Here is a 12,932-nt window from a genome sequence, read left to right as displayed (position 1 = left end):
GCCCTCGTCAAAGATTTACTGTCCTACACTCGTACTCTCTGCTGGAAGTATCACTTTGCCATGAAGAAAAATGATCCTAATCCTACCCCCGATCCAACTCCCCAAGACACTATCCAAATTGAACCCTGCCTGGAACAGTTCCGTCCTCCGTCACAGCGGGACCCACCTCCTCTTCCTTAAGATCACCCCTCTCCAAACCTTCCAGGAATTTCTGACTTCCAGCCTTGCCTCGCAATCCTTCTTAAAAAACCTTAATCCTACTCCCAACATCACCACTGCTGAAGCCCAGGCTATCCGTGATCTGAAGGCTGACCGGTCCATCGTCATTCTTCCGGCGGACAAGGGTTCCACGACCGGGGTACTTGATCGTCGGGAGTATGTGGCTGAGGGACTGTGTCAGCTTTCAGACAACACCACATACAAAGTTTGCCAAGGTAATCCCATTCCTGATGTCCAGGCGGAGCTTCAAGGAATCCTCAGAACCTTAGGCCCCCTACAAAACCTTTCACCTGACTCCATCAACCTCCTGATCCCACCGACACCCCGCACTCCTACCTTATACCTTCTTCCTAAAATTCACAAACCCAATCATCCCAGCCGCCCCATTGTAGCTGGTTACCAAGCCCCCACAGAACGTATCTCTGCCTACGTAGATCAACACCTTCAACCCATTACATGCAGTCTCCCATCCTTCGTCAAAGACACCAACCACTTTCTCGAACGCCTGGAATCCTTACCCAATCCGTTACCCCCAGAAACCATCCTTGTAACCATTGATGCCACTTCCTTATACACAAATATCCCACACGTCCAGGGCCTCGCTGCGATGGAGCACTTCCTTTCACGCCGATCACCTGCCACCCTACCTAGAACCTCTTTCCTCATTACCTTAGCCAACTTCATCCTGACCCACAACTTCTTCACTTTTGAAGGCCAGACATACCAACAATTAAAGGGAACAGCCATGGGTACCAGGATGGTCCCTTCATACGCCAACCTATTCATGGGTCACTTAGAGGAAGCCTTCTTGGTTACCCAGGCCTGCCAACCCAAAGTTTGGTACAGATTTATTGATGACATCTTCATGATCTGGACTCACAGTGAAGAAGAACTCCAGAATTTCCTCTCCAACCTCAACTCCTTTGGTTCCATCAGATTCACCTGGTCCTACTCCAAATCCCATGCCACTTTCCTTGATGTTGACCTCCACCTGTCCAATGGCTAGCTTCACATGTCCGTCCACATCAAACCCACCAACAAGCAACAGTACCTCCATTACGACAGCTGCCACCCATTCCACATCAAACGGTCCCTTCCCTACAGCCTAGGTCTTTGTGGCAAACGAATCTGCTCCAGTCCGGAATCCCTGAAGCATTACACCAACAACCTGACAACAGCTTTCGCATCCCACAACTACCCTCCCGACCTGGTACAGAAGCAAATAACCAGAGCCACTTCCTCATCCTCTCAAACCCAGAACCTCCCACAGAAGAACCACAAAAGTGCCCCACTTGTGACAGGATACTTTCCGGGACTGGATCAGATTCTGAATGTGGCTCTCCAGCAGTGATACGACTTCCTCAAATCCTGCCCTGAAATGAGATCCATCCTTCATGAAATCCTCCCCACTCCACCAAGAGTGTCTTTCCGCCGTCCACCTAACCTTCGTAACCTCTTAGTTCATCCCCATGAAATCCCCAAACCACCTTCCCTACCCTCTGGCTCCTACCCTTGTAACCGCCCCCGGTGTAAAACCTGTCCCATGCACCCTCCCACCACCACCTACTCCAGTCCTGTAACCCGGAAGGTGTACACGATCAAAGGCAGAGCCACATGTGAAAGCACCCACGTGATCTACCAACTGACCTGCCTACACTGTGACACATTCTATGTGGGAATGACCAGCAACAAACTGTCCATTTGCATGAATGGACACAGGCAGACAGTGTTTGTTGGTTATGAGGATCACCCTGTGGCTAAACATGCCTTGGTGCACGGCCAGCACATCTTGGCTTAGTGTTACACCGTACGGGTTATCTGGATACTTCCCACTAACACCAACCTATCCAAACTCTGGAGATGGGAACTTGCTCTTCAATATATCCTCTCTTCCCGTTATCCACCAGGCCTCAACCTCCGCTAATTTCAAGTTGCCGCCACTCATACCTCACCTGTCATTCAACAACATCTTTGCCTCTGCACTTCTGCCTCGACTGACATCTCTGCCCAAACTCTTTGTCTTTAAATATGTCTGCTTGTGTCTGTATATGTGTGGATGGATATGTGTGTATGTGTGTGTGTGCGAGTGTATACCTGTCATTTTTCCCCCTAAGGTAAGTCTTTCCGCTCCCGGGATTGGAATGACTCCTTACCCTCTCCCTTAAAACCCACATCCTTTCGTCTTTCCCTCTCCTTCCCTCTTTCCTGATGAGGCAACAGTTTGTTGCGAAAGCTTGAATTTTGTGTGTATGTTTGTGTTTGTTTGTGTGTCTGTCGACCTGCCAGCACTTTCATTTGGTAAGTCATTATATATATATATTAGAGGGAAACATTCCACATGGGAAAAATATATCTAAAAATAGATTTTTTATATATACCCACCTTTTATGCTAACTATATTTATAACACACATACCCCTCAGCCCACCTAGTCCAGATTAATGAAGTTTTATTACACTGAAATGCTTGAGAAGTTCTTAAACTTGCTGAACTTTACTCTTAACAGGTACCAAGTTACTGTAAAAATATAAACAAAGGACAGTCATAATAATGAACTTTGTAAAATACTGTCTACATGATTCTCATCAGGCAATGCCAGAAATGCATGTAATATGTAAGAACCTCATATAATCCAGATTTCCAGTTTGTCCTGATTTATTTGTTGTTTCCTTTTCCTTTTCTAACACAACAATGTGTGGTGTGTAGTTGGTACAGAACAGTGTATTTACATTTGTTAGGTTTGGAATGCAGATAGCAGGGAGATCACTTGTCCCATGCTTCCAGCTACTGTGGCTATGGTCAGTGTGATTCTGTTCTTTACAGAGTTCAGCAGCTGTGCTGATATTGTTCTTTCATTTCATGTTTTCAATGTGTGTGTGAGTGAAATGACTTCAAAGCAAAAGAAAGTGGTCATTTCAGTGCACAAAAAGTTGGAAGCACTAAACAGAATAGACAAAGGAGAACTGCTGGGAAACATAGCTACAGACAATGGTGTAGGGACATAACCTGTCAGACTGGAGAAAAAAACTGAAAAGAAACTGATGGGTGAAGACAGCCTGCAGAACAACAATACAGCACAGAAAGCCAGAAATGAAACACTGTATGAAGCATTATTCACTGAGCATTATTCACTGAGCATTGGTCAGTGAGAAAAGAGATCACATTGTTTCAATACCTGGTCCAGTCCTGCAGGAAAAGGCAAGAAACTTAAGCAGGAAGCCATCCATTTATGATCTAAATTTCACAGCCAGCCCAGGTTGGTTGGAAAGCTCCTCATGTCACATGTAAGCTTTCAATGACTTAAGTTTTTTGGGGGTTGCAGTGGCTGTAGGAAACTTCCATGAAGAATTTGAAGAAGTATCCTTCAGAAACTTAAATCCTCACCAGATTTATAGTGAAGATGAACCTGGAATTTTTTATCAGATGATGCTCACTAAGACACTGATTTCCAAATTACATGACTTGAAAGGGTTATAGGAGGTGTAAAGATCAATATATAATTATGGCATCTATAAGTGCAATTGGAAGACACAAAAATCCCTCTCATGTTGGTATGAAAATCAGAAAACCTGACAGCATTGAAACATAAATTAGTCTTCTTTGTCAGTTATCTGCAGATCAAATATTTTTTGATTATCCAGACTTTCAATTATCCAGATTACATTTGGTCCCACGTAGTCTGGATAAATGAGGTTCTTGTGTAGCCTTTTACTGCAATTTCAAGGCAGTTTTTGAGTCAGTGAGATTACCCTGTTGAAGAATACAAGAAGCCAGCTGTGAATTGCAGCAACACTGCTAAGTTGCTGTTGGTGTACTGGTTATACATCATTTTTTGAAGTTGCTGTTAATATGTATTGACAGAATGGACATCACTAGTCTAATTTGGGACAACTCTATATTAAGGGAATGTAAAATTATGCTTTAAAGATAATTTTGTTTGTAATAGGAAGCAAACCAATGTTTTCCAATGACACTGGGCATCGAGTGTGTGTGTGTGTGTGTGTGAGAGAGAGTTTTACTTGTCCTGCCACTGAATTTTAAGTTTCTTAGATCGATGGTCTAATGACAGTGATTTATCCAATCAAAGTGCAATATGTTTGGACCTTTTTTATGAATATTATATTTATGTAAACAGGTATGAGAAGAAAGTTCAGCTGACCAAAAGATACATGGAGCATCTTGGCATTGATTTGCTATCAGCATCAAATCTGGGAACTCTTGACAAATGGGAGATTCCACGTGATAGAGTAGTCATCAACCGAAAGCTTGGTGAAGGAGCATTTGGCACTGTGTATGGAGGAGAAGCCCACTTTGCTGAGAAAGGATGGGTATGTCTGATCTAGACTGTAGTAAGCTTGTTCATTAAGCACTCAATAATTCAGTGTTAAGCACCCTATGCCACACATTTCACCTTAGTTTGCAGAATATGCATGCAGCTGTAGATGCATGTAAATGTAGTACGGAACATTCGAGTTTGATGCAATTTTGTTCACATTTTAGTATTTCAAGAGGTTGTGCCATGTTTACATAAGTTGGATAGTATTCTGGATGTATGTTTACAGCTATAAATTCTTTCAAAGTGATTGTGACAGTGCTATTAAAAGTACATGTGATGTTCTAGGTTGCAGTAGCTGTCAAAACATTGAAGGTTGGTTCTTCAACAGAAGAAAAACTGGATTTCTTAAGTGAAGCTGAAGTCATGAAACGCTTTGAACACAAAAACATCGTAAAACTATTGGGTGTCTGTACAAAAAATGAACCTGTCTATACTGTGATGGAGTTTATGCTGTATGGTGAGATATATATTAGCATAATATATTACAAACTTAAGGTTGTAGTTCTAGATAATAAAATAAATTATAAAAAATTGAAACGTCATCACCTCAACTGCGTCACATTGGAACAAATTTCAGAATTTTCTACAGCCATTTTTTGAATTCATTTCAGCAATGTTTTTTTCTTGGTTCACTTCCTTCTTGACACAACATTGTGAGAGAGCCTTTCAGGTGTAAAATATATACAAAAAGTGAGTCTGTGTGTATTTGCATGTGTGTGAGTGTGTGAGTGTGTGTGTGTGTGTGTGTGTGTGTGTGAGTGAGTGTGAGTGTGTGTGTTGGTGTGTGAGTGCGGGGGGAGGAGGGGGGGGGGGGGGGGGGGGAAGTCCTAAGTTCACAAAAACGATTGTCATTTGAGTGTAAGGAACCATCATTGGGTGTGAAACATTTATGTAAAAAATTAAGAGTCTCATTATAGGGGAATTAGTAAAACTAGCAGCTGAAGCGTGAAGAAGTAGAGTAGTTCTGTCATACGAAAAGATAAGCTTTTAATTTCTGCTTTACAGAACTTTTTAGTACGTTCCTTATTCTATAGCGAAAGAGAAATGAGTAATAGGAAAACAAAGAAAATACATATAAAAGAGAGACAAGTTACAGAAAATAATCATTGGTATCAGTGGTTTAAAGCATATCAGATTCAAGTACCAGACTACTTGTTTCCAGTTTCAGGGATCCATTAAATCCCAAGTTAAAATCCAGTTTCAAATATATCATCAGGATCAATGAACATTTAAGATAAAGACAGGCAAATGGTGAAGAAAATAGTACACTGGCTTCTTCCAATTCTTGTCCACAGTATTCATCTATCTTTCCTCTCTCTTGCCCTTCACAGTTTATTAATATCCAGCAATATGCCTAAATGGTGGAAATGGTTTTCTTGTCTGCTTGCACATTTGTTCCCTTTATTTTCTAATTTTGGTATTTTAAAATCTTAGTAAACAGTAAATTAAGATAATTATAATTATTTGGGCTTCTGTATTCAGAACAATGGTGTCAAGTGACTGTCAGAATTATCTTGTTAAGAAATGTATTTTAAATTGTGCAATTAAAAAATCACATCTAACACATTTTTACAGTGGTTATAATTCACAGCATCAGATAGTCTTCATTGCCAACTCCCAATCTCAGTTTATCTGATCTACTTATTTATTAGTGTCAACCTGTCATTATATTTTCAGATATTTGCTGTGACTGTATTGGAATGGATTACTAATTGTATTTACCTTTTGCAAACACATGTAAATTCACAATTTGTTGTCTAGCATGAATGAAATAAATCTGTATTCTAGTGAAGTAGCATGTTAATAATTGTTTCCTGCATGTACAGGATTGCCACAAGTTCTGGGAATCAGGGAATATTAGGGAATTTCAAACGTGCTAGGGAAATCTGGCAATGTCAGGGAAATTGGAAAAAACCCAGAAAAGTCTTGTTTTTGTCTCAGTAGATGAAGTGGTTTGTTTATTGAGATGTCATGCATCATCACTGGCTGGGTGCAGCTGAGTACATGTGATGCTTTCCTACTCCCTCACTGTTACTGCTTCTCCCCTTTCTACCACTCCCCTCCGTTTGCAGCCAATGCTGCCACCACTTCTTGTACCTAGCCTAGCAGCTGCTGGCAAGATACAGGGAGGCATGAGGAGTGGTTTGTTTGGATCTGATACTCAGAGACTGTTGACGAAGTGGCTGGAGACGGAGGTCATGTGAGCATGAGATGTGTCTGAGTGATTGTGTGAATGTGTGTGTGCTCTGATTTTCTGATAAGAGCATGGCCGTGTGACTGCCTTTCCTATGTGGTGAGAGGTAATGCCTGAAATTTGGTATTCTCGACAGACTCTTGACACTGTGTATCTAGGAAGGCCGAATTACCTAATGATTTCCAAAATGGAATGGCCCATGTGTCTAGCTCCAACTACCACCCCGCATTCAAAGTCTGCCAATTCCCGTTGTGGGGCCATAATCATGTCGGACACCTTTTCACATGAATCACCTGAGTACAAATGACAGCTCCGCCAATGTACTACCTTTTCATATCTTGTGTAAGCTATCCTATGACTTTTGTCACCTCAGTGTGTAATCCTTACTCCGTCCGACCGCAAAGTTCCGAGACTGATTTTATTCCTGGCATACAAGACTTGACAGTGCAGTAACTACTGCGACGCCTTGAACATAATTACTGCAAGTAACAATGTGCATTCTCTCAGTTAGCTGCGACTAGTCAGTGTTAAGTAGTGGATGTGGAGTCGTAGTGTCAGAGTTGATGTGTCATCAATCCCAATGGAATTACGAGGTGCATTCAAGTTCTAAGGCCTCCGATTTTTTTTCTCCGGACTGGAAAGAGATAGAAACATGCGCATTGTTTTAAAATGAGGCCGCGTTCATTGTCAATACGTCCCAGAGATGGCAGCACCCTATGGCAGATGGAATTTTACCGCCAGCGGCGAGAATGAGAACTGTTTTAAATACTTAAAATGACGACGTTTTCATTACTTGAACAGCGTGCAATCATTCGTTTTCTGAATTTGTGTGGTGTGAAACCAATTGAAATTCATCGACAGTTGAAGGAGACATGTGGTGATGGAGTTATGGATGTGTTGAAAGTGCGTTCGTGGGTGCGACAGTTTAATGAAGGCAGAACATCGTGTGACAACAAACCGAAACAACCTCGGGCTCGCACAAGCCGGTCTGACGACATGATTGAGAAAGTGGAGAGAATGTTTTGGGGGACGTCAGCTCAATGGAAGCACACAGATTCACCGCCACCAAAAAAATTTCAGGTAACCGCCAGTGCTGAAAAAATGATGGTGTCCGTGTTCTGGGACAGCAAGGGCATAATCCTTACCCATTGCATTCCAAAGGGCACTATGGTAACAGGTGCATCCTATGAAAATGTTTTGAAGAACAAATTCCTTCCTGCACTGCAACAAAAACGTCCGGGAAGGGCTGCGCGTGTGCTGTTTCATCAAGACAACGCACCCGCACATCGAGCTAACGTTACGCAACAGTTTCTTCGTGACAACAACTTTGAAGTGATTCCTCATGCTCCCTACTCACCTGACCTGGCTCCTAGTGACTTTTTCCAACAATGAAAGACACTCTCCGTGGCCGCACATTCACCAGCCGTGCTGCTATTGCCTCAGCGATTTTCCAGTGGTCAAAACAGACTCCTAAAGAAGCCTTCGCCGCTGCCATGGAATCATGGCGTCAGCGTTGTGAAAAATGTGTATGTCTGCAGGGCGATTACGTCGAGAAGTAACGCCAGTTTCATCGATTTCGGGTGAGTAGTTAATTAGAAAAAAAATCGGAGGCCTTAGAACTTGAATGCACCTCGTATATCTGTAAATGAAGTGTACAGGACATTCTACAGACTATTTTTAAGAAGAGAAAAATGTGCGCAATGTCTTTTACCGCAGACCTCGATTCCCACACTTTAGATATCATGTATCTAAAAATTTATTTCGTTTTAGATCGAGATGTAGTTGGCTGTGCACATTTTAATATCAGTTCATCAATAATTAGGTATTTGCTTTGTTCAAATGTAATATATCGCATGTAGAAACTTGGAAATCAGCATGCAATCCATCCAGATTCAAGAGAAAAGTTTTATAGCAGAACAGATCGGGAACATTTTGAAAACATATGTATGGAAACAAGGAGCTTTCAACACTGTCACATCTTGCAGAGCATCAGAATGTATAGAGGAACATGTATACCCCACATTACCGTACCAGCCGTCGTACCTCACTGAGTAGACTGCTGGGACATCAAAGTCTCATTCACCATGGAGCTATGGTTCTTAAGATGTCCACTCCCTACTTCTCGTCGTTTATAAGCAGGACAGTGTTTTATCACATGACAATAGCCTATCACATAACAGTGGGGTTCGTTAAACTGCATGCATGTGTCAATAAACCGCGCAATGCAAATCCATGAGTGGTCCCATCACGTTCATGGAAGGCGGCTGCCCAATGGAGTACACAAATGATGAATATGTCGATATGCTTTTGGTGCTGGGTGCATGCAGTAACTAAGCCAATGACGCTGCTGCTGATGCTCATGCATTTGATGCACGGTACCCTCAAAGGCACCATCCTGATAAGAAAGTTTTTCGTCACCTGGAGCAACGCCTTCGGAAAACCGGTAACCTTCGTCCACGACTAATGGACAGAGGTCGTTCAATGACTAGACATACTCCACAGAGGACACAATTCTTAAACCGAGCGAGGTGGCGCAGTGGTTAGCACACTGGACTCGCATTCGGGAGGACGACGGTTCAATCCCGTCTCCGGCCATCCTGATTTAGGTTTTCTGTGATTTCCCTAAATCGTTTCAGGCAAATGCCGGGATGGTTCCTTTGAAAGGGCACGGCCGATTTCCTTCCCAATCCTTCCCCAACCCGAGCTTGCGCTCCGTCTCTAATGACCTCGTTGTCGACGGGACGTTAAACACTAACCACCACCACCACAATTCTTAAAATGCTCACCAATCGCCACAGCAAAGTACCCCTGATATTGCAAGGCAGTTTCAAATATCTCAAACTGGTTGTTTAAGTATTTCGCGATGGAGAACTGCATCCATATCGCTACACGGTAAATCAACACCAGTTGCCAGAAGACCGCATTCGATGAAAACTGTTTTTTGAATGGCTTTTTCACCAAGTGAAAGATAACGAATATTTTATAAATAACATGGTATGGGCTGAAGAATCTAGCTTCACTCATTGTTTTCAACCGTCACGAAAGCCATTATGGGTTGGAACACAACCCACTTGTTACCCGTAAACATTGCTTTCGGGCACACTTTAGCATAAATCTGTGGGCTGGAATTGTGAGAGGAGTGCTTTTGGGGCCTTACCTATTACCGGACAAGGCACCCCTTATTATATCACACATTTCTTTGCAATACTTTGCCTGTCGCCCATCTGCAGCTCAGCAGTCATCTTCACGTTGAGTTGATACCTGCCTCCATGAGTATTGATTATCAGAGTATTTGGGCAAGTTATCATTGCATGGATTAATCATTGGGTCTCATTTCATCAACATGGTGTCTGTGACACATGAATAGCTGGCTATGCAAGTGGACTTCCACGATGGTCCAAAACAGCAGGCAATTTCTTTCGGTATCTCTTAACGGATCAGGCCTGTCAATCTGAAGCCCATCATTTCCCACTAATGTGCAGGCCCTGCCCGTCAGATCTAGCCTCACCAATATGCCCGCAGGCTGAGTCTGTTTGTGTGTGGTGTAATGCAGTGGATTTTTGAGGTTTATCTGTGGAATGTAGTGCTCCTCGCCAGGTCACAGGCCACCGGTGATGGATTACAGGAATTGTGACTGTCTCACCACAAGTACATTTTACAGAGCAGAATGTTATAGAATTTCATTTATTCTAGTACATTTCTGACACTTTTAAAATAGTTTTAGAAAGTATGGATGGTAAAAAGAAGAAAATTGGGGTAGTTGCTGGCAGTAATAACCGACAATAACAAATATAGTAAAACCAACATTTTATTGGTGATCACCTACTGTGTTGGTTTACACATCTCTTCCGCACCTTAGACACTTCTTTCAAGAGGCCTACTTTTTTGTGGGGATATGTCTGAAATCAGCAAAGGTATTTTAAATTTGCTGTGTGACTCCAAGGAAATGTGTATTTTTGTCATCAAATATGTTTAGTTTTATTGAAATAAAATGACATCAGTGGTCTTAATGAAACATACATACCATTTGGCTTGCTTCCTCCACCTAAAAACAGTTCATTACAATAGAGGTTGATCATAGAACTTAAGATTTTTGCTCACATGGTTAGAAATACAGAAGTTCATACATTTTCTTGTCAACTAATGTCTTTACTTACCCTTGAGATCTCAAAATTTTTCAGAGAAAAATGCTAAAACTTGTCTGGAAATCAGGGAAATATCAGGGAATTTCACTTGTGGTAACTTGTGGCAACCCTGATGTAGCACATGCTTACTCTACATACTGAGTGCACTTGAGTCTTTTGTGCATTTCCAAGAAGCAGATGATGTACAGGTTTATCAACATATATTTGCATTACAGGTGATCTGAAAACATTTCTTCTGGCTCGGCGACATTTAGTAAATGACAGACTTACTGAAGAATCAGATGAAGTATCAAGCAAAAAGTTGACTTCAATGGCTCTGGATGTAGCAAGAGCACTCAGCTACCTTGCTGATTTGAAATTCGTTCATCGGTGTGTACAACCAACAACTATGTATTCAACTTTCATGTAATTTTTAAAATATTGGAATGGTTGCTTAACAAATGCATTTGTTTGTTTGTACTAGTGATGTCGCATCACGGAACTGTCTTGTCAATGCTGCTCGTGTGGTGAAACTTGGAGACTTTGGAATGACAAGGCCAATGTTTGAAAATGATTACTATAAATTCAACAGAAAAGGTAAGACTGTGTGATATATTCACACTTTTAAAATGAGAATTTAGTGTTATCTACTTTTCTTGGATGATAAGAAATGTTCAGAGCTTCCAGGAACCTGAAATTTGTTTTAGAGATTGTTTTGAGAAGTGGAAAATTGTAGCGTTGTCTGTTTTTTAGCTATACATAACATTGCTTTCTGTTTCTCATACAGTTTACTTCTGAAGAAATTAAGATTTATCTGTTTTTGTCACATGGCTATAGGTTAGGTTAGTGGTGTTTAACGTCCCGTTGACAACGAGGTCATTAGAGACGGAGCACAAGCTCGGGTTAGGGAAGGATGGGGAAGGAAATCGGCTGTACCCTTTCAAAGGAACCATCCCGGCATTTGCCTGAAACGAATTAGAGAAATCACGGAAAACCTAAATCAGGATGGCCGGAGACGGGATTGAACCGTCGCCCTCCCGAATGCGAGTCCAGTGTGCTAACCACTGCGCCACCTCGCTCGGTACATGGCTATAAATGTAAGAAATTTACAATTGAGAGCAGAGCAAAAACAAGCAGTTCTTTTACTAATCATGTATACCTTGTGTAGGAGAGAGTGCTCAAGTTCTGTATAAAGAATTTTAAGTAGATTACTGTATCATCATCATCATCATACATTATTATTATTTCTATTATTATTTATACATTTTATTACTATTTCAATTCTGGAACTACATTTAATACATTCTGTTTTTAAAGGACTTTTTGTCAATTGCTTCACCATGCTCTTGAGAGTTTTTTCAAAATTATATTTTAAAGCTTTTGATAGCAAATTTGAGTTCTGGAAAAGTTGGAACATGCATGCAACCCATTATCATCTATGAAACACTGAGAATTAGTTTCATTTAGAAAGGCCTGATAAGATTTGAACAATTAAGTAATGCTTTTGTGTTAATGGCCTGTCACAAATTTTCATTGCTATGGTTTTAATTTCTTTTCCCACTCCTAGCATGTGAGCCATCTCTAATCACTTCACTGTTCATGGGATGTTAAACACTAATCTTCCTTCCTTCTATTCCTTGCTGCATCTTTCAGCTATCAAAGAAACTTGAGTTTATATTCCCGTGCACTGCCCTTTATGTTCATAATCTAAGTAACAAGTCCTTCACAATAAAAACATTTGTACATCAACATCATCGTCTTATCTTTTAGCACACAAAATTTCAAAATAGAAAAACTGTCTTATTCTTTCATGCTAATTGTTGATAGGCACATGGGACTACTGTTAAGAAAACTCTGCATTTGAAACTTCCTGGTAGATTAAAACTGTGTGTGTCAGACCAGGACTGAAACCAGGGGGCTGCGCCTTCTGTGGGCAGTTGCTGTACTGACAGAACTATCGAAGCATGGCTCACAACCAGTCCTCACAGCTCAATTTCCACCAGCACCTCATCTCCAATGTTCTAAAGTTGAGTCCCAGTCTGGCACACAGTTTTAATCTG

At 41.4% G+C, this 12,932-nt stretch overlaps 1 protein-coding gene across 2 annotated transcripts in view; it reads left to right on the top strand.

Annotated features, from left to right (window-relative positions):
• Positions 1-12,932, top strand: part of LOC126259026 (uncharacterized) — a 667,737-nt gene that overhangs the window by 639,496 nt on the left and 15,309 nt on the right. For both annotated transcript variants that reach the window (XM_049955690.1, XM_049955689.1), the window contains exons 22-25: positions 4,354-4,546; positions 4,840-5,011; positions 11,109-11,262; positions 11,357-11,469. In XM_049955690.1, the coding sequence (XP_049811647.1) occupies positions 4,354-4,546; positions 4,840-5,011; positions 11,109-11,262; positions 11,357-11,469 (632 nt within the window). The remainder of the gene's footprint in view (positions 1-4,353; positions 4,547-4,839; positions 5,012-11,108; positions 11,263-11,356; positions 11,470-12,932) is intronic.

This window comes from Schistocerca nitens, chromosome 1 (assembly GCF_023898315.1).
Source record: "Schistocerca nitens isolate TAMUIC-IGC-003100 chromosome 1, iqSchNite1.1, whole genome shotgun sequence".
Classification (NCBI taxonomy): Eukaryota; Metazoa; Arthropoda; class Insecta; order Orthoptera; family Acrididae; genus Schistocerca; species Schistocerca nitens.
The sequence above is the reverse complement of the archived record's forward strand: the minus strand, read 5'-3'. Positions and strand labels throughout refer to the sequence as shown.